Source organism: Lepisosteus oculatus, chromosome 20 (assembly GCF_040954835.1).
Source record: "Lepisosteus oculatus isolate fLepOcu1 chromosome 20, fLepOcu1.hap2, whole genome shotgun sequence".
Lineage (NCBI taxonomy): Eukaryota > Metazoa > Chordata > Actinopteri > Semionotiformes > Lepisosteidae > Lepisosteus > Lepisosteus oculatus.
The window spans coordinates 16,908,166-16,928,657 of record NC_090715.1 but is presented as its reverse complement, the minus strand read 5'-3'; the positions used below and the strand labels follow the sequence as shown (position 1 = coordinate 16,928,657).

Genomic DNA, 20,492 nt, shown 5'->3' with positions numbered 1-20,492 from the left:
ACCGTTTTAAATGTCTTCATGCATGTGATCATAGTTTCCAGTTAAATTAGACAATCCTCTACTGTTTTCAGGGTTGTTTTCTTATTTCTCTAATTTCTCTTTATGCTGTAACAGGAAGTTATGTGCAAAGGGTTGAGCTGCACATGTGATGAAAATTCCTCAGATCTTCCAGTGTTATTTAAATTCCAGTAGGCACACGCTCCAGACAGGGAATTCAATCCAAGGGTTTAGCATCATAAGTGTGACCGTTGCACTGTGACAGAGGCAGGGGCAGGAGAGCCATTGATGAGGATCGAGAGTTCAAGCAGCCTGCTGGCAGTCACTAGCACCACCAGCAAACTGCCTTCCAGGCCGAGCTCGACCCTGGCGTTCTCGAGGTCTCCCAGGGTGGACCTTTGGTTCCATTTCTCCTGAGGAAGAAGGTTCTTGCACCTCAACACCCCTGATGTGACGTATGTAGCCTATGTGGCCAAACAGCAGAGCTGATGAAATTAAGGGCTGTTGAAGCCAGCGAAGGTGACCTCAGTTCTGAGTGGGACAGGGGACCTCGTTCTGCAAGGAAAAAAACTGTTTTTCATGTTCACACGCTCAATCGTAGCCCTAGGATGGCTCCCCTGCGGCAGTGTAATGGTGCTGTGCTGAGATGAAGCGGAGACAGTGAAAATAGAGACAAATGCCATTCCAGAAGCTATTACTTTTGTATTGAAAGTTTTGAAAAGAAGCCTTTGTGGTTTCCCCATTTTTACACCATATTCTCTTTGAGAAAGACTAGTACAATATTTTTATTTACTGAAGGGCTCTCTTAGAATCAGAGCTTTTGCAATAGAGCTTTAATAATAATAATATTTAATCATATCTAATATATTTTATATTATCTAGACATTGGTCTTTTTGTATTGTTTCAATTGAATAAGAACAATGAATACAGAATGTTCCTACAGATGCACACTTGATGACAAACACGATGGGAGCTTCTGGAAACATTTCTAAATATTGCATTAAAATATGCAAATTAGCCAAGGGTGTATGCCTCTAGTTATTTTTAGCTATTTTAAAATTTCTTTACTGTTTTCTTTGTCTGTGTACATTTCTATGAGATGGAAAGGACTCGACAGATCTGTGCGCTGAAATGTTTTAGTTGGCTTAAAATTAGAAGGACTTTGACGGTCTATTCTGATTTACGTTTCATCATCTGAGGCTGCCTTTTCGGAGGGAAATCATCGTTGCTTGTTTCAGAGAATTCAAAGGTCAGACACGCTGCACATAAATTGTTCAGAAATGAAACCCTTATTATGTAGCCTAGTGGATGTGGTGGATTTGATTTTATCAGCAGTGGACAGATTCTCAGTAAATTATAGCACAGCACAGCATCCTGACTGCGATCGGAGTGCGCCGGCCGAGTGCTTGAGCTCACCCAGAACCCGTCCGCGTGCCCAGAGGGGCATCCTCAGTGGCAGGTGATCTCACTGGAGCGCAGGAAGCACTGACAAATCGTGCAGAACGTACGAGTTAAACGGCAAACTGAACTCCACAAATCTGCTTGTTTCCCACTTGTGTCTCCACAGTTCCCACTCTGTGTTTGCACAATGACTCCTCTCATCTTCTAGTGGTAACTTTAAACTGTGGGCTAATGATGAGATATTGGTTATTTCTGAAACGCATGGCTAGTTTTCTTTTGGCACACTCTGCACACAAAGACACTTTTAAATTGCTGTGTATATAGGTATATTACTCATAAATCATATAGTTGCAATAATTGGAGATTGTTGATTGTTGCAACATTTGTGAATTCATTGCACACTTTGTCTTTAGCATCCAAGTATGTAATATGGTTGCTAATTAATTTAAAAGAAGCCTCAATGTAAGAATTAATTTTCTGCAATATGTCTTAATCAGCAAGTGCAATTTTCACATTAAATTATATCTCTTCTGAATGATAAATCTCAATTGCACGGCAAGGTTTGCACTCTGATCCTTGGTGTGTGCTTTGTCAGTCATTCAGTTATCTGGAATCTTGTCCTGCCTGTTAAGCCCTAGAATCTCTCCAGTTTTTGACACTGTTTGCAGTTAAACAGCTGCAGGCTGGTACTGTACTCTTCGTAGGTTTCACCCCAACTGTGAGCACTGCAGTGGATTCTAAATGATATTGTGCTCTATAGCCTGAGGTGTGTTCATTCTGGATGCACAAAATGTGTGTACACATTTTTTTCTACACATTAACTAATGAAATAACCCTCTCTACTCAATAAACAGGGCTCATTAACATAAACAAATGCAAATAAAGAAGTAGCACAAGGGAGTGAGAATCAAGCGAGAAAGCACCACCATTTTCAAGTGTTGCCGTCATGTACTGTACTTTAAAAGCCTGGATTCCTCCTGTTGTTTCTGCAACAAGAGCCTTTGTTTCTTTTGCATAATATGCACCTGCCCGGAGGCTGTGCCTGGTGATTTGTTAATCAAATGAGATAAGCTTTTAAAGAATCTTTCTCTGCATGTTTTTTCTCTTTTCTTTTTTTTTGAATTGTGCAGTGTAGCATTCCATCTCATCCACCCTGGCTCCTCAAAGGCTCTCTGGGAAGGCTCATTAGAAAGCACAATGTTGTTGAACACCTATTTTGAGACACTACACATCAGTCTTTCATGGGCTCTTTTCCTGACCCGGCAGGCTGGGCCAAGTTTTAATGACTAGAGGTTAAACAGCTCTGACAAACACTATATAAATTCCTTTAAAAAAACTAAGTTTGTGCCATAAAGCCAAATCAACACTATTATTTTTGGCAAGGCACCACAGGAAGATCTGCTGTTTAAAGGGACACATCTGGAGATGAGTACCAGGGTCTGGGCATTTCAATATCTGCAGCTGGGGCGCAGGGCTAGCTTCAGTAAATGAGTTTAAAGCATTGCGGCCCTTAACTCTTGCTGGACAATTTTGTAGTCTCTGGGCTCATGCCTTTCCAGCTGACAGAAATAATATATAATATAAGAGTGTATTGCAGTTGAGTGTCAGTGATATTTTGCAAGCGGAAGAGCATTGTGTGTGGGCTCAATCATTACATTTCCTTATTATTTGCAATGAATCTGATACATGGCCATTATTCTCCCAGAACAGGTCGTGATGCACAGTAACTTTGTCAAGGTAAGCTGGTCCCTGTCCTGGATATTTAGGTGTTTGTTAAAAATGATACTTTGATACTAATGATACTAGAGCAGTTTTTAAGTTCTTGTACTTCCTGCTTTAAAGGTACAGCATGTACATTCTCTGTATGTTTGCCTTTAAATGCACTGCATAATCTGAGTTCTGAACATATAGGCACTTAAGAGCTTTTTTTCTTTCTGTCCTGTCTGTAATGTTATGTATGTAACGTCCATTTTTTAATAATGACTATGCAGTTAGGTTCACAAGGCAGATAGTGAATGAACTATGTTAGATTTCATGTGTCAACTGCAAAGAAAAGAAACCTGACGAATTACTGAGAAATATTCTGTCCAAGTACTGAAATATAGATACTAAAAAAGTTGTGACCACCAACTTTGTACAAGAGGAACAGCAACTGAATGAATTTTCAGTCAGTTAGATTTTAAATCATGACCGAGCAGTTTCCGTAATTCTCAGATCTATTCAGTAGAATGGAATAATGGATAAAAAAAAGTTATCTGCAGGTTAGTAGCCCAAACAAACTGTTTCTATTCTACTCCTCAGTCTGAACCTAGAATAAGAGGGCTCATGCATCTTATTTGTAGATAGGTAAATTCATATTATCAACAACATCTACAGCAGTCGCCTTTATCCAAACCTTTATCCAAGATAGATACTGGCTGATAATTACAGAGGATGCTAGAGTCTGTTATTACAGCTGTTTTTTTAAAAGAAGGATAATAGCTGTAAGCCTGTTGGCCAGGGTTTTCAAATCATGTCCCACTTCAGAGGAGTTTGTGCCATCTTGCAGTCTACTGTTGGTAACTGTGCGTCTTTGCTGTGTTTAAAAGCTGAATGAGAGATAACTGGGCTGTGGCAGTGAAGTGCGGTGTATTTTGCAGAACCTCAGGCTTATCTCCTGAACACTTGCCTACGGAGGCGCCTGATCCATCCGTTCTCTGGACTACTCAGCCACACAGCATTTAATTTTCCAGGCCAGTCAGAAGTTGGCCTCTCTCCACAAGACTGCTCTTACACCTACCCAGCCATCCTGCAGTGCATGTTGTTTTTACAAGATAGAAGGCTTTTCACAGGCTTCAGAAATGCATCTTGCTAGATAGGCAGCCTTAAAGGCAGGAGAACAATGTTACAAATTGCCCAAGAAGAGGATATCAAACAGGCTGTAAATTAAACATTATGATCACATAACTTGTAAATAGTGGTGTTTAAGTGGCTGCAGGTTCAGTTCTGTGATCTGCAATGTCAATTAGTGTCTTGCTGAACACTGAGAGTGGGAAATGCTGTCCTTGTCAAACTGACTTGAATTTCCGTCTCTCCCCCCCAGCCCCTCTCTTGCCCAGCTGGCTGTGGTATTGTACTTGTCAGTGTTGCCTTGGGCAGTCAGGTGTGATTGAGTCTCATGGACCTCCAGTAACCCAGATGGCCCGTTCAGAGGGCTCATGTCGTCTTAAACATCCTGAATTATTAATCTGCCCATGCGGAGAGGCCTGCAGACAGGCAGTGCCATCTGAGCTGAAACTAACACTGCTCCTGCCACCACCTGGACCTGCAGAAACCTCCCACCATGTCACCAGCACATAGCTGAGCTATACTAGACAGGTGCTGACTTCTGAAGTTGTGTTCTCCTCTCTTCAGTCTGGCATTAGCATTAACGACATATCCTGTTACTGAAATTGCTCAGCAGTTAGCTGTAGACATGAAAGACAAAGCTCACCACAAGAAGCAGCACTAGCCTGATTCACTTAATTCATGAATTAGGTAATATTTATTGTGTATTTTTTACTTTATTGCTTTTATACTTACAGAAAGATATTTTCATTTTTTAGAAAGATAATGCTTTAAGAGCTTACGCTACTTAGAGTAAAGGAGTCTACTGTCCCTCCTTCTTGGCATTTGGTGAATTGACAGCAGTTTTAAAATTTGAACAAAAGAGTTCTTTTAGAATCAACATATGAAACCTGGCAAAGCGTTGCTCTTAGGTTAGTTTCCTACAAGTTGTTACTGTAGCTTTAAAATGTAAGCCGAACTTTACTTTTAAATATGAACATTTGCCAAAATGTGTTGGTTCCAGCAGTAATACAGTTCTGATTGAGTGCCTGGCTAAGCAATGCTGTTCATGGAAGGAATCGATGCCGTGACAGTCGCCTTCCGAACCAACTAACAGGGACAGCGGCTGGCAGCCTGTTTCACCACACGTTCACAAGGCTGTCGGAGGGCTTGCCAGTCTGCTGTCTGCCCAGAAAGTAGAAGCTAGATGTTTTTCCGCTAAAGCTTAAATCCCTGGCTTTTGAACAGGAATGTATCTTTCACAATCAGAAGCACATTGACACAAAAGGTGCATCTTATTAAAAGTGTGAAAAATCCTGTTCAGCACGATAATGCTGATGGCGGATCCAAGCTGCTACAGAATTTCTTCCACATGTTTGCAGTTGTCCATGTGTATCAGTTTTTGTGGTTCTACTTCTAATGTCTGCGTAGTGTAATTATAGACCGTTGTACTTTGTCCATAATATCCCAGTTTTTAAAACAACCCAGTGTGTTTTGAATCTCCTATCTCAACAGAGGCTGGAGATAAGGGGTTATAGAGTAACAGTTGTTGTCACTTCTGTTGAAAGTGTAGCAGCTGTTCATACAGAGAGTGACAAGATGTTTATGTTTAGTGGGAGAGAGAGGGAGAAAAGGAAAGTGTGTGGCATCCTTTTTTCTGTGTTGACATGCAAGCAAAGAATATACAGTCTCATACAGCAGACTGGAGGCTTGATCAGTTAAAAACACTTAGAGAAGACATCAATAAGTTTATTGCATTGAAATGGTTACAGGACAGTTCAGAGGAAAGACTCATGCTTTCTTAGAAGAATTAGCACCCATATTATGCACACAGTGCAGATGTCCTTTAGATGTCTTTAGCAAATTAGGGGCGTGTTTTTCAAAGCCAGCAGTGTTTTCATTCTGTATCATAGTAATCCTGTTGTGGGCAGTGTTGTGGCATGGCTGCAAGGTTCAGGATTCGATTCTAGTCATGGGGGGTAGGGGATCTGAGTGGAATCTGCCTGTTCCCCCTGTGGTTGTGTTGGTTTAAACTGGATGCTTTAGGTTCTCCCACTTGATAAAGACATGCAAGCTACATTTGATTGGCCAGTCTCGATTGCCTCCTAGGTAAAGCTATGTGGTTCCCACTCGAATGAAGGGGATCTCCCAGTGACTCCTGTTATTTAAGAATAATCCACTCTTCTCAGTTACAGTTTTTAGAACCAAGTCACAACTGACCACCCTTATTCTGTATGACCTGTGGATAATTGCATGTAGGGTGCTTAATGACTATAAACAAAAGTCTAAGTGTTTTAATTTCCAAATAACAAATTATTAACTCATAAGTAAATGTACAAAATGTGTACCATTGAATGTAAGAGAGATAAGAGATCACTTTATTGGCCATATACAATTTCTTGAATTAGGAATTTGTCTTTTCGCATACCCCAGCTTGCTCTCCATGAGTCACACAGACAGGGAGAGAAACTAGGGGTCAGAGCGCAGGGTCAGCCATTTATACGGCGCCCCTGGAGCAGTTGGGGTTAAGGGCCTTGCTCAGGGGTCGAATGGAGTAGGATTCCTCTGCCGGCCACGGGATGCGAACCGGCAACCTTCCAGCCACAGGCGCAGATCCTGAGCCACAGAGCCACCGCACTGCCCAACACTGTAATAATGAGAAATTAAATTAGAGTTCAAAAACACTTGAGTGACCTTGTCCGCTTTGTTCTCCAACAAATCCAGTTGCTGGGATATGAAGTATAAGAATGTGAAGGGGTCTCGATTCTTTATGGTCTACCAATAAGAAAATAGACTGCACTGCATCATCTCGAATAGCAGGCCTCCTACTGTCAGTAAGAGGTGACTTTGAACTTTGGGAAAACACTGTAACAATGAGAAATTCAATTGGAGTTCAAAAACACTTGAGTGACCTTTTCCACTTTGTTATCCAGGAATCCAATTGTTGGGATATGAAGTAAAGGTTTATTCCATGCTGAAAATAGAAGAAAGGAAACACAACATTTTGGCTGTGGAGCCTTCTTCAGGTGTGAGAAAGACAGTGCAGACAGCAAAGATTATATAGCACAGGAGAACAACAGCTGAGAGTGGAGAGGAGGCAGGAGCAGGGGGGAGGCAGAGAGGCCACTCAGGTGGTGCAAAGTCGAGAGAGGTGAGGAGAGGTGAGAAAACGAAACCTACAAATGAATTGAGAGGATTAGAAGAAAACAAGTCTGTCGTTGAGAGAAGGGAGAAGGTGTGAACCACGTTTCAGGTGAAGTATATTTGTGAAGGGAGTATACGCGTGAAGGGAGAGCTCGGGGTCCCCTTGCCGGGGGTTCACGGCAGCAGCACGGCGCAGCTCCCTGACCGCTGGACCCAGGGCTGGGTGACGCCCTGCTGGGCCGAGCTGTGATTGTTTGCGGTGGCGGTGCAATGAAATGTGGCCCAATTAAACACACTGACTACACGGCACACTTCCTGACCTGTGGAGGAAGTCTGAAGACTTTTGCTGTCTGTCATCCTTTGTGCCTCTGTCTGCCAGGTTTCATCACTCTGCTGTGACCAAGTGCCTTCCTAATCGTCCTGTGTGTATATGTGAGCATACCAGAAGGTTTTCTTCCATTTTGCTGAACGACACATTTAATGTAGGCAGGGGCTGTGAGCAGGGGGCTAAGAAAAACATCACCATCTTGGATGCATCTGACGCCCTTAGCCCTTAGGTAACTTTGATTAGACCTTTTTAATAAAGGTCTTCAAATTGGCTTTCCAAACATTTGTGGGAGTTGGGGTCTTGATTTTAAAATATTTGGTCTCTGATTACAGAATGTCTCCTGGGGTGCCTGTTGAATGTCACTGGGAATCTGGTGTCAGCTTCTCCATAAAATTACTGAATCTGCAAAATTACAAAGCATTGCAAAAGACCAAAGACATATCACAGGTTTTGTTTTCTGCTTGAACTGTGATTGTTGTCCGGCGGCTTCAATGAGAGCCTTTTCCTCATGTAAGATGAGGCTTGGAGCTTGCCTTCAGAGGAAGAAAGTGTATGTGAGTTTTTTTTTTAAACTGTTGTTGTTTCCTTCCTCCTCCGTTGCTGAACAGCTTGCTGCCTGACCTGTGCCGCTGCCTCGCCAGCGATGTGCCTATAATTACAGGGTTATTGCTACTACAGCTGATGGGTAATGACACATTTGCAAATTAATTCTTTGAGCTCGTACAATTAGCATATGGAAGAAGATTTACTCTTAGCCACCCCTGGAGTTACTCGGTAATCAAGAGTCGAATTAAGTAAAAGGCCACACGAGGGTTTGGAGGTCAGCTAAGTTAATCATCTTTTGTTCAAGTCGTACGCTTCCAAATCCCGTATTTAGCTGCCATCCGCAAGACATCTTTTCTCCTGACTCCGAGGGCACAGTGCAGTAGATTAAAGAGTGAATTTGTTGAGAAAAAAAGCAAAGCTATTAGAGGATAGGAATTTGAGGCTTCTGGTGGTGAGCTGAGTGCTATCAATGTTGTCTTAAAAAAGACATCCGCCCACTCGGACGTACACTATAAACAGATGCAAAGAGCTGCTGGTTTTAAGAAGCAGCGTACAGCGTACCTCAGAAGCTGCTTTAACATTTCATGTGCTTCGGGAGGAGGGGCTTGTCTGCAATATTGCACGTTCCTTTACAGCTGAACTTTAAAAAAAAAAGACAGGCGCAACCTTTAGCCCACAAACCAAACCACTCTCTTGAGTATGAGACAAGATATAAAAGCTGTAACCACAGTTTTTTTTCCATCCACTGTGAGTATTAAAAAAGCAGAAAGCAACACCTGAATCTTAATTGTAAGTACTTATCGAGTGAAACAAAAACCTGCGAGCTAATAAGTTGAATGTTAACATTAGAAATTAACCCGCTGTTAGAAAGTGATGTATTACTGAACCTCTTGATAGAAAACATACCTGTGCTAATCTTTGTTGATCAGATTCTTTGATTTTCATATTGTGGAATTCAGAATATAGTAATATTCATAAGTGTCTTCATAATAATTCGCTGTCTCTCTAATGAAATACAGTAGTGTTGGAAGGTTGGTAGGTCTTTGTCTGTGAGGACATGCATTACCATCAGTGTTGGAACGTAATTTTGAGCATATGTCTCCACAAAGACAGTAGCTCCTAACAAAAGATGATGAAGGGGCTCCCCACAAAGAAAATAACTTTATAAGCCAAAGTGCATCTTCTTTTAAATGTAAAGGCATGAAAAACACTTATTTTGGATTTCCCTTTACCTTGTGTGGAGAATAACAAATCTATAAAACAGAAGAGTCAATGGGGAACGTCCCCTCAAAGACAGGAATACAAGCCTGTGTGTGCTACCTCTCGTGTTCATATGTAGAAGGACATCACTTCCTTCAGGTCTCCAGGAAAGCACACACACTGTCGAACACAAACATGCTTGGGCACAGGTGGACAGGTATTGTGGTTAAATAATGAGCTGCTAAAGAGCTTCGGCTTAATAATAGGCCCTGTGCAACTCTGGGAGTGAAGTTAGGGGTCAGCAGTCAAATAAATGGGCCAGATGCTTGGGGATTGTGTTTCCGCTGAGCTGCAGAATATTACTGCTGAAGGCCAGCTAGCATGTAAAGGTGCAAGCAATCATGCATGCTCTTGTTGCTGACAAATAGAGGGGAACAAAATCCTCAATTCTGCTCTCGTTGATTCTTTGAGTCCACACTCCCTCCGAACAAGGGAGCCTGTGTGCTGGGGAGAGATTAAGCGATTGCTTATCTGCTTCCTGTGCTGCTGCAGCTGATAGACAGCCCAGTGTTTTACACCCAGGCATACCGTAGAAACAGGCAGCCTTGAGGGCAGGGTTTTTTTCCAGGAGGGGAAGAGGCTGTTGCTTCTAAGATAACCGGACTTGTTTTTTTTTTTTTAAATCTTGAATGCCATAAACCCATCTTCCTTTTTCCTAACCGTTTCGTTCAATTACTTTATTTTTATTTGTTTGTGCTCAGAAATCACCCACCAGCTGCCGCGAAAAGGCTAGGTCATTTCCTCCCCCTGTACTTGCAAGTGCTCACACTCGTCAGAATAGACCACCCCCGTAGTGCGTGTCACAGGCCTTCGTGGAAAATGCGAGCACCTCAGACCCCGCAGTGAACATGTCGTATGGTATTTTGATTAGGTGGCAATGCCTTGTTTGAAGATAAGGGGCACTACAATGAGAGGAAGGATTCAGCATCAGTGGAACTTGTCAGAGCTCTGACTGGATAGCCCTCTGGACTCCACAGAAGCATCAGGATGCTGTTCATCTAACAGGATGACAGATGCGATGATGATGGCTTCACTGTTTGCTCTTGAAAGTTATCACATGTGGAGCTACCTCCCTGAATCAGCCACTCTGATCTGGGCCTGTAGCTGGGATCAGCCAGGCAGTAAAGCAAAAAAAAGAAAACCATATAAATGAAAAACTGTTTGTCATGACAGTTTTATTTTAGAGAACATTTCAGAAAAGTTCAATTTTCTTGTCCCTTGTTTACAAAATAAAAAACTCTGCCGGCAACCACTTTTATTTTGCATCATTATTAATTTTAGATCAGGTTGTGATCATTGTGACGTTCCTATTCAAACACATAATAGAATTGAAACTCTGTCGATGTTCAGATGAAAGAGGATGTTTAAGCGTTGCCCAGTTCTAAATGATTGTAGCATTTTCTGTAAATCTAAGAAAAACTATAACAAATACTGTATCATCTTGTTTTAAAACACAGAGAGGACACGTACCAAAATGTTCTTAAAAGAAATTCTAGTCCAGTCAGTTACACAGATGCGTATTTTGTTCCGAGAGATTGTTCTGTTTTTCCGCACGGAGGCCAGTGATGGAACCGGGTCCAGAGCGACACGACACCGTCCGGGACCCGCCGGCGCTGCAGGCAGGTAGCGAGTGCAGGGCAGAGGATGTGGTCGGGCAGCTGTGGAAACAGGTCACATGCTGGCTGCACAACAGAGGTGATGTCTGGGAGGTGTGGGGTCGATCACTCGTTTCCAACTGAAAGAGCTCTGGGGTCTGCCCTGCTGTGTCACTCTCACCCTCCCGGTATCGGCGGTTAACTGCCCTGTTTGCCCCGTGGCTGTGCCTCTTCTCTGATCTGATAAGGAGACGTGCGATCACATCAGATACACGATCACAATCTCGTTAAGCCCTCTCCGTTTTTTTTATCCTGGCGAGAAACAGTGTAAATCGCAGCCCCACTTCAAATCCAGCGATCATCTAGGTTAGGAACCTTTGCCCCTTTCAGTGTCAATTTAATCAATCGGAGAACTGCTACGGAGGAGCCTCTAGGACTCACTGACTGGGAGGACCCTCCTCCCTGTTTTTGTTCGGAGCCAGTACCCAGCAGACGGTTAACTCCTAGCCCCTGCTGTTCCTGTCAGTGTATTGTGTGCAGAGAGAACCTCAGCAAGAAAGCCTCACGCGGAAGCTAAGTTTCAGCAAAAGCCGGCTTCTTATTTCGGGTGCAGGAGGAGAAGCGTCTCTCTCTCCAGACCTATGCTTTTTTTTTTTCCCGTACCTAATTACCCCAGAAGTCCTGTGTCTGGTTGTTACCAGTGAACTACTGGGGCTTCCCACATCAGTCTGTAAGAGGAAATTTAGATCAGAAGAAGGAGGAGGGAGAAAAAGAAGAATCTTACCAGATCCTTACAATGAATTTGTACGGTGGCACCGCAGCAGTGCTGCAGAGGAGGCTTGTGTGAACAGATGCCCTGATGCTTGGCTAACCCTCTCACTTTCATTAAGGGTGACAAATCTGCTGTCACTCCGGCAGAATTCCAATTTACAGATAATGATTCTTGCATGAAAATTGATCGAGGGGCAGCGTTCTTTCTTTCTCTCCCTCTTTCTGTGCTCTCCCTCCCTCCCTTCTTACTCTCTCTGTCTCTGTCTCTCTCTTGCTCCCTCTTGCTTTCTGACTGTGCTGTTGTAGCCTGAAGGGAGTTTATTCTTCCCTCCTCCTCTGTTCTTTGAGTCAGTAGTGGGACACAGAAAGGAAGAAAGCAGAAAAGACGTACGGAGGACTGAGAAAGGAGCCAGGCATTTGCTTCAGATCTCCCACTTAGGATGTTGTTTGCTGTGATGAACCAGGAGGCTTCTTTCCTCACTGAGTCGTTGGAGTATTAATTTTTCTCTCACTACCAGAGCTGGGCAAAAGAAAACAAAGCCTGTTTATTCTTAGCAACAAGAAGTCGCCTGAAACCTGCTCCGCTTGTCTCTTCTGTTCCTGTGTGCCCCCTGCCTTCTCCTGGACGAAACCCAGCCCATGGAACACCACCTTTGACATTCGCCTCACTGAAAGAGAGAAGCGAGCTCCCTTAAACTCCTCATGAATGACCCGCACAGAGGGCTTTTCAGCTCGGAAGCCTGGGCCGACCGTTCCTTGTGCTCGGCTGGGTTTGCTGTCTTTGCCTTGGGCATCTCTAGCGGCGAGGGTAGCTCGCTGCTGCACCAGAGCGTCTCAGGGTGCTTGAGCCTGACATCGTTAGACACTTACCTCAGAGCGGATCTCCGTAATGGCAACCTGACACTGCGAGCGAGGACCTTCTAACCTGTCCGGACCTTGGCTCTCCTTGTGTGGTGCCTTCCTGTGTCTTTTTTTTTTACCAGGACATTCCTGCATCTCTCTTTTTTTCTCTTTAGTGACCACAATGGAACTGTAATGTAAACCATGTTTGGACTAAAGCCTCCACTTTACTATCTGCCAGGTAAGGTACGGAGAGGGTGAGGGAGGAAAGTGTCTTGAGAGGTGTGCTAAAGGGTGCATGTTCTTTTATGTATTTTTAAAGCAGCGGCCACAGTGTCTTATTCTTCTTTATAAAGAGTAAGCTTGCAATGTGAGAACTTTGGCTTTCATTAGGAATGGGGGGTATAGCTTTTCTTCCTCCTTTTGTCTCCATTATTAGCTCCTAAGTGGCGAGCCTTGTTTTATTTAACAGCAAGCTGCAGAAGCACTTAAGTAATCTAAGGTGAATTAAGCTTGGTGTGGGGTTACCATCAGTAGGTGCTTAACAGTGTCTCATGGCTGAATGAGCTCTGATTATGTAGCGATCAGCCAAGATGTAGCAAATAGAAGACTTGTATAAATGAGGGTGAAAGAGATGGAGTAAAAAAAATAATCTTACTGCTTTAATGTTTGAAGCCACAGGGAGGCTGTAGCAGTTGGCATGATTTTTACATTAGGCACTGTGAATTACCTGCATTTTAGCTTGTTGCGGGCCAGGAGGCTAGCAGTGAAAAATGGCAAAGGATTACAGGGGCTTAGGGATATAATGTGGTTCGCTTTAACTGTTTGCAGGCTTACACACAGAATCCCTCCTGCTAACACTAGCATGCAACCACTGTGGTGCGGGTTTGGTACAGTAGAGCAAAGTAACATTATTGAAAAACTTACACAGCAGGTAAACCCCTCAGGTGGGCTCGTCATAACCCACGCTAGTGACTTTTAGGATTCATAAATTGTAAAAGTGGAATGAGATGAATTGAGAAGGCTTCCAAAGAAGTTTCAGGGCTGTTCTAGCGATACAATTGTGGTAATATGAATTATTTATCATTCTAAACATGGTGTTGAAAAGTACAGCAAGTGAAACAGTTTTTTGCTCTTTGGAGGTGGTGTGAAGCAATGACACGCAAACAGCTGATGATATGATTTTGATAGGAAGTTCTGACATGACACGATGGTTGCTGGATAGTCATTACATTCTGCTAACACAGAAATGGGAAAGAGGCTCCGATACACAATCTGTTGATGCACTGTGTGCTCTGAGGCTGTGGGTAAGAGTGTGGTCAGCGTCCTGGAAGTACACTTCAGTGAAGATAGTGAAGCACACTTGCTGTGCTTCTGCTTCAGTGTCTAGGCTTGGGTTCTTTTTTAAGCTCCTGAGCGAGATACAGCCCAGTTACCTTTCCACTGTGGTGCAGACCGAAAGTGCGCAGAAACCCGAGGCTGGGAAACATCAGGCTTCCTCGTTCAGAAACCGCAGCTGTTTATAGGGCTGACTGTGCTTTTGACTAAGCTCAAGTCTCCAGTCAGTTGAACCTAAATTCGCAGCAAATACTCACTAATCAAATTTAAAATCTAGTCTTCTCTCCATTCTGTTCAACTTGGTTGTTTCTTCTGCTTGAAATGGCTCACCTGTCTTGTTACAATATGTACAATTATATTATTGTGTCATTATCATTATTGAAATCATGCTCTTATTTCAAACCCTAATTGAATTTCTTGTTTAAAATCTAATTTTCCATAATGTAAGTTCATGGAAATCTGTTTCTTTTGGGGGGACACCAACATGAACATGCAAGGAAACAACACTAAATCGACTGGAAAATAATACGGTTTTGGACAGCATAGTGGCAAGTAGTTTCCTACAGGTATTCACATTTCTCTCTCTTTAATATTTTGTGCTTAGGAGTAAAAGAGAAATCAGTGCTGCGTGAGTGTACTGTATAAGTGCTGCCACCTCGCTTTTAAGGGGTGACAGCATTGGAACCAGAGCAAACCAACAGCTATGACTGAAGAGCACCTCCGATTTGAAGAATTTCTGAGCTTCTTTGCGAAATTTCTGAGGGGCCGTGTCTTGCGGTCTCTTACTTCAGAGCGGCAGTCACCCTGATAGCAAGCATTGTGTTACTACCCACAGGCAGCACGAGGCAGTGTCCTCTGATGGGTGTCGCTCCGCTCTCGTTGCTCAGGGCTGGCGTGTAGATGTGCACTAGCCAGGAACTTCCACTCTGCTAGAGCAACAAAAAAAGATTCAAAGGAGGTGGGGAGGGTGGTAGGTGGGGAGGTGGGGTGCGTCCTGCCAGCACTTCCCTTTTCGAAGATGAATGGTGCAGAAGGAGGAGAGCTCTGGGATCAGTCAGGGCACTCTCCTGACAATGCTGCATAAAGCTGACACTCTGTGCGGCTGAATTATTTATTCTTCCCGACGAGGCTTTCACTGGCGAAGAGGCCTTGTGAGGGCAGAGGAGGAATGTGCCATCATAATTATTAATAGAGTGGGAAGGAACAGTCATTGATCACTGCCTGTCCAGATATTCACTGTTCGTTTACACACCTCCTGTAAAGAAGCTCGTCAGTTATTACCGGCGTCGGTTGCTGTGCTCCTTTCCTAAAGACGTATGAAAGCAGTACCTTCTTTGCAAAGTGCACTGATTAATTTCCAGGGATCTGTTTATGCTAAAAAATAAGGAAAAAAAGCAAACAAGTGAGTGAATGTGTTGTCAGTTAGGATGAATCCTGTTCAAACCAGTACAAATCAAGCGATGGTGAAAAGCTTCAGACCCTGAGAGAACCAACTATCGGTTCTGTGCCAAGACGCTAAGGTTTGTTTATAGTAATCATACTAATTTGTATTTGTACCTGTCCTTTAGGTCAGGGAGCAAGTTTTATCCACCAGAACAGATAAGAAACGACACTTGAAATCCTGTGGGTGCTCTGTCTAGACTTCTCTGTGATCCCGAAGGCTTTGCACAAGTATGAAAATCATTATTTTCATAATTTGGGCAAGAATACAAAGCATTTTCTGTTGGGATAGAAACCAAAAATGAAACGGTCTGCTATTGTTTCATTACTGTTTAACAAAAAGGATAACCGAGACTTTCATACAGGTTTAGAGGCTGTTTGCGTTTGCATAATGCCTTGTTCGCTTGCTCACTCCACAGTCATGCAATCCCACAAGTGGGATTTTTTTATTTTTCAAAGCAGTGCTATGGCAGTCATAGAGAAGGGAGACCGATATAAGGAGATCAGTTTCCACATTATGCTTGGTTCTATTTATCTCCACTTTAGGGAAGCAATGTGACATATGAAGATTTCAACTCATGGCTAAAACAATGGTGCCAAAAGAGGTTAATGGGGTATCGAAGTCCCTCTGGGATAAAGCGGGACAAGTCGCCCCCGTGCCAGAGGAGCATCGCTGTAGTGAAGTGTCTGAGTGAGGTACCAGGGAACAGAGAGGGCAGGCAGCTCCTGAAGGCAGTTCGCTAGAATCAGGAAGTCCAGGGCAGCTCTTAAGAGTAAACCTAAACAACGCCTAAAATCCCCTATATCTTAATACTAGAATCATAAAGCACATGAACTGGAGGCTACTGCGTAACTATGACATTCTGAGTGGCATTTGGCTGTAAGAAGTGTGATTTTTTTCTTAAAGTAATTGTACTTTTAGTTATTTGTAGAACAGAACTCCTTATTTTAGAAACATATGTGACAATTCCAGAAACAGAAGTGAACCTAGTGAATCACTTCTGTATTTACACAACTACCTCCAGTGCTAATGAAGGTATTTAGAGAAGTTAAGTGACTTGGTGCTTAGAGGCCAAAGCCAGTTACAGATATTGAAACTAAAACTCTGGCTACAGTCTCTTAAAATAAGCTGTAAGTTTAGTCAATTTATTCTGGTACATAAATAGAGCCTTTATTGTCTATATCTTTGCTTTGGCAGGTATTTAAGTACTAGTGGGTGTCAAAAACCGTACAACTACAGAGTTCCAATTGATGTATCTACAGGGAATGGTTCAGTATCTTTTAATGGACGAAATAAGTGAAGTATTTTTCAGCTCTTTCATGATGACAGAGCTTCACTCCTCAGGTGGGTTAAGACACCAAGCAAACAATGTTCATATCCTTCTAAATTATTCATTTCTGATATTAAATTATATATACGGCTCTATTAATTATTCAATTTAAGTGATTATTGTGCAGCAATGCTACCAGAAGTCTTCTCATGTCCTGATTCTGAGATTCAGTGGAGTCACAGAAACAGAAGGGAGAGTCCCAGGCTGTTAGGTGGTGTGTGTGTGTCTCTCCACCCCTCCTGCCCCACTGCGCGTCAGTCCTTCAAACCAGCCACACCACAGGACATAACCAGAACCCTTACCATCCTGAGGGGCAGTTTAACAGAGGGCCAAGAGAGGCTTTAAACACATCCACGGTCAACTGTGTGATTTTGTTAGCTGTTGAAAGGCAACCATTTTGTTTGTTCTAGTAGGGCTCAATTATCCTGGTGCCCTAGTAAATCCAAGGCAGCCAGTACTGAGGCAGTACAGAAGGTTAACTCATTCTCAACATTAGGTCTTACCAGGAGGGCTATTTGAAAATTTCAAGCAATTAAAGATGAATAGCTTTAGCTATTTGAAGGTGAATATGAATACTTGATAAAGTTTTACATGTTTGTAAAAGCATCTTATTTGAAAAGCATCTTTCCTAAAGTGTGTGCAAAGGCAATTTATAAATCCTAATGCTTGGGAAACAGGTGCTTTTTTGAAAATTCCTGCTGAGTGATTATCAAGAGCTCTACCTGTGAATTCATCTCTTTTTTTAAGTTCAGCTGATCTCAAAGTAACTGTTCACTTTTGTGTTACTGTGGAGCTCGAGAGATCGAGGTATCTGTTTAAAAGGCTGTTTATTTTCACACCTCTGAAAAGTCAAATTTGGGGTATGTGTCATTCTTCTTTAACTTGAAAATGATCTCAGGGGCCTGTGCCTACTCATTTGCCTGCCAGAGAGTGGCTCCAGCAGGCTTTTGGAGTTCTGGTGCGATTATTCAAACGTTATTACCTGCGTGTATTCTTTCTGCAAAAGCGCTGTTTTGAATAAATGGATTTCAAATACGGTCTGAATTATGAGAGGAAGTTTTTTCTCTCTGTTGGAAAAAAAGGATGAAACATTATGGTAATGTGCAATTTATGATGTCTCTTATTGGCGAAGCCTGGCAGCAGCATGAGCCCTGTGCTGACTCCTGAAGGCTACCTCATCGCCGAGACCTTTAGAGCAGAGCCTCTACACTTCCTTCAGCACCGTTCACACACAGAATTAGCTTCAGCCTGCCTTGTCGTCTTAACTGCCGTTGCCGTGGAGACGGTATCAGACACATGCTAGTTTTTCAATGATTATTTGACAAGAAAAAAGGGGGAGCATTAAGAAAAAAGAAAAGCAAAAGGAAAAATTGCTGCTTGAGCTCAAGCAGACTAATTACCCCTCCTCAAGAGTGTGAGAGAGAGAGAAGGCGGTGCAGCTTGTGAGATGAGGAGCCCATGCCACTACCCCCGCTGTCTTACTTGTTTGATTTTTTAAGCCCAAGGACGGAAGGTGACAGCTGAGCTGGCCTGTAAGCCAATAAGCCGCTATTTGCTTTGTCAATAGCAAGACCAAAAAATGGAAGACCTGGACTGACCTCATCTGAATATGTGTGGTGCAAGAGTGCATGTTACTATCAGTACAGCAGAAAGGGCGTGAACGTAAGGTTTGGGAATTGCGTGCTAATAACGTAATTCAGTTGGGATTTTCTGGACTGCGTTCTTCATATGGAAGATTTTAATCCCAGTCTTCAGCTACATAAGTATTCTCCCACGTGCTGTATCTGCATATACTGATTGAATGACTACATGACTAACCTTAAATATGTTAAAGGTAGATTATATTAATAATCCTATCTGTAGCTAGACAGAGCTAATATTCATACATTGCATTATGTTTTGTATATGTCTCAAGCCCCTCCATTGGCCTCCTTCTGGGTGTGATCGACCCTTTAGACTCGTGAATGTGGCGTCTTCAGAGGGAGAGGTTGATAATACTGACTATTCCCAAATGCCTCTAATTTGTACTTTTTGGAGTACATCAATAATTAATGCTTGCTCTCAGCCCAAATAAAATTGCAGACACTATTAGAAGTAGGTCTTCAGCAACAGAGTAGAAAGGTTTGAAATTCCGTCTTATGCCTGCGAGGTTTTTAAGGAGGTGTCACAGAAAGGGCTGGCTTGGATTGCTGTAGGGCAGGGCAAGCAAACAACATCACAGCTGGCAATGACAACACTTCCAGGCAGCCTGTTGCCGATGCTTCAATAGAGGTTGTGCCGCCTTTTGTGCACCGTGACCTCTCTCATACTGACGACACCTCCACAGCTTCCTCCCAGGCATTTGGAAGCTGGGATTTCAGAGCCTGGCGGGCGTAAATGTCAAAGGTACAAGCATTTGCCTGATCCTGCCAGACAAAAAAAAACCCAGCATATATCTGTAAAGGAGACAATGCAGGGCGAATATCTCTGGCAGCAGCGGGAATGTTGCTGAAATAGCCTTTGGCAGAGGGGTGCCGGCCACAGCTGTCTCTGTGCAAATTAACTTCCCTTCAGACAATTTGCATTGCACCTCCATGCATCCACTGCGCTCGTGCTCACTGGACAGCACCCCAGCCAGGGAGGAGGCTACGTGGGTGTGTGCAGGCCCACTGACTCCCACTGATGACGTGGAGCATCCAGCTGATTGATCGAGAGATGTTCCGAGGGAGTGTTAATAAGCTTGATGCAAAACCCCGTTCTTTTTTTGTTTATCCAGTGATAAAAAAAATAGTCTGGGTCAAATAGCCACTTCAGCAAGGCACGGCTCCTGTGTGGCCAGCTCGCTGAAATAAGATTAATTGCAGCTGTCTGAGAGAGAGAAGGCAGGGGCGGAGAAACAGAGACCTGAACGGCTAACAATTACCCTGACCTGTCCCTGTTATCTGCTCTGGACCCGTCTCCAGCGATGAGGTTACTGACCGTGCAGCCGCTGAGAGCTGGGGTGTCCACTTTCTCCAGGATCAGCTTTAACTGCCCACTGCCCTTGATGCAACAGGTTGTGCTGTATGTGCTGTTGTTGAGCGTGCACTGGGATCGGTTACATGCTGTTTGCAGGTGCCAATTCCTGTGAGGCAAAAATCTATTTATAAAGTCTAAATAAAGTGCCCCTGGAACATTGTTTCGCCAGCACTATTGTGGGCCAGTATAAGAGAGAGGAGCTGAATCTGTGAGTGGCTGAGCTCGTGCAAGAGGAGTGTGAACTCGGGATCACTGTGCCTTCCTTGCCCATCCTTGACTGAAGCATCATGCTGGAAGCTGCTTATCTTGGTTAGCTGACTTGTGCTTCACTGTGGCAGCCCGAAGGCTTTCCAAAATGTTAGTCTTAAATGTTAGACGTACAGCATAAAGGAAAATTAACACTGCTTGAAGGAATATCCTCTAATTCCCCTTAAAGCACTCAGAATCATGTGATGACTTTTAGAATATTCTTAATGCTGGCTTATTTAGCCCTGTTTCTGTTGCTTGTTGGCTGAAGGGTTGCTAAAAGGAATAATTTAATGGCCCTAACTTTTATTTTACTATTTTCACCTTGATTTTCAAAAATTCAAATTTGTTACACCCATAACAAAAGGGGAAAAATATTTTGCTAAAAATTAAGTGAACAGTCTTGAAAATGGGACTCTCAAGCTTCCAGGATATTAGTTGTATCTGTGCTT

At 43.2% G+C, this 20,492-nt stretch overlaps 1 protein-coding gene across 5 annotated transcripts in view; it reads left to right on the top strand.

The window, feature by feature from the left end:
• gse1b (Gse1 coiled-coil protein b) overlaps positions 1 to 20,492 on the top strand; it is a 260,697-nt gene that overhangs the window by 160,984 nt on the left and 79,221 nt on the right. The window contains exon 1 of one of the 5 annotated variants that reach the window (XM_015368075.2): positions 12,131 to 12,929. The exons of the other annotated variants lie outside the window; for them this stretch is intronic. Coding sequence (XP_015223561.2) covers positions 12,893 to 12,929 — 37 coding nt within the window. The 5' untranslated portion in view covers positions 12,131 to 12,892. Of the gene's footprint in view, positions 1 to 12,130; positions 12,930 to 20,492 lie in introns of those variants that run through there. 5 annotated transcript variants of the gene reach the window in all.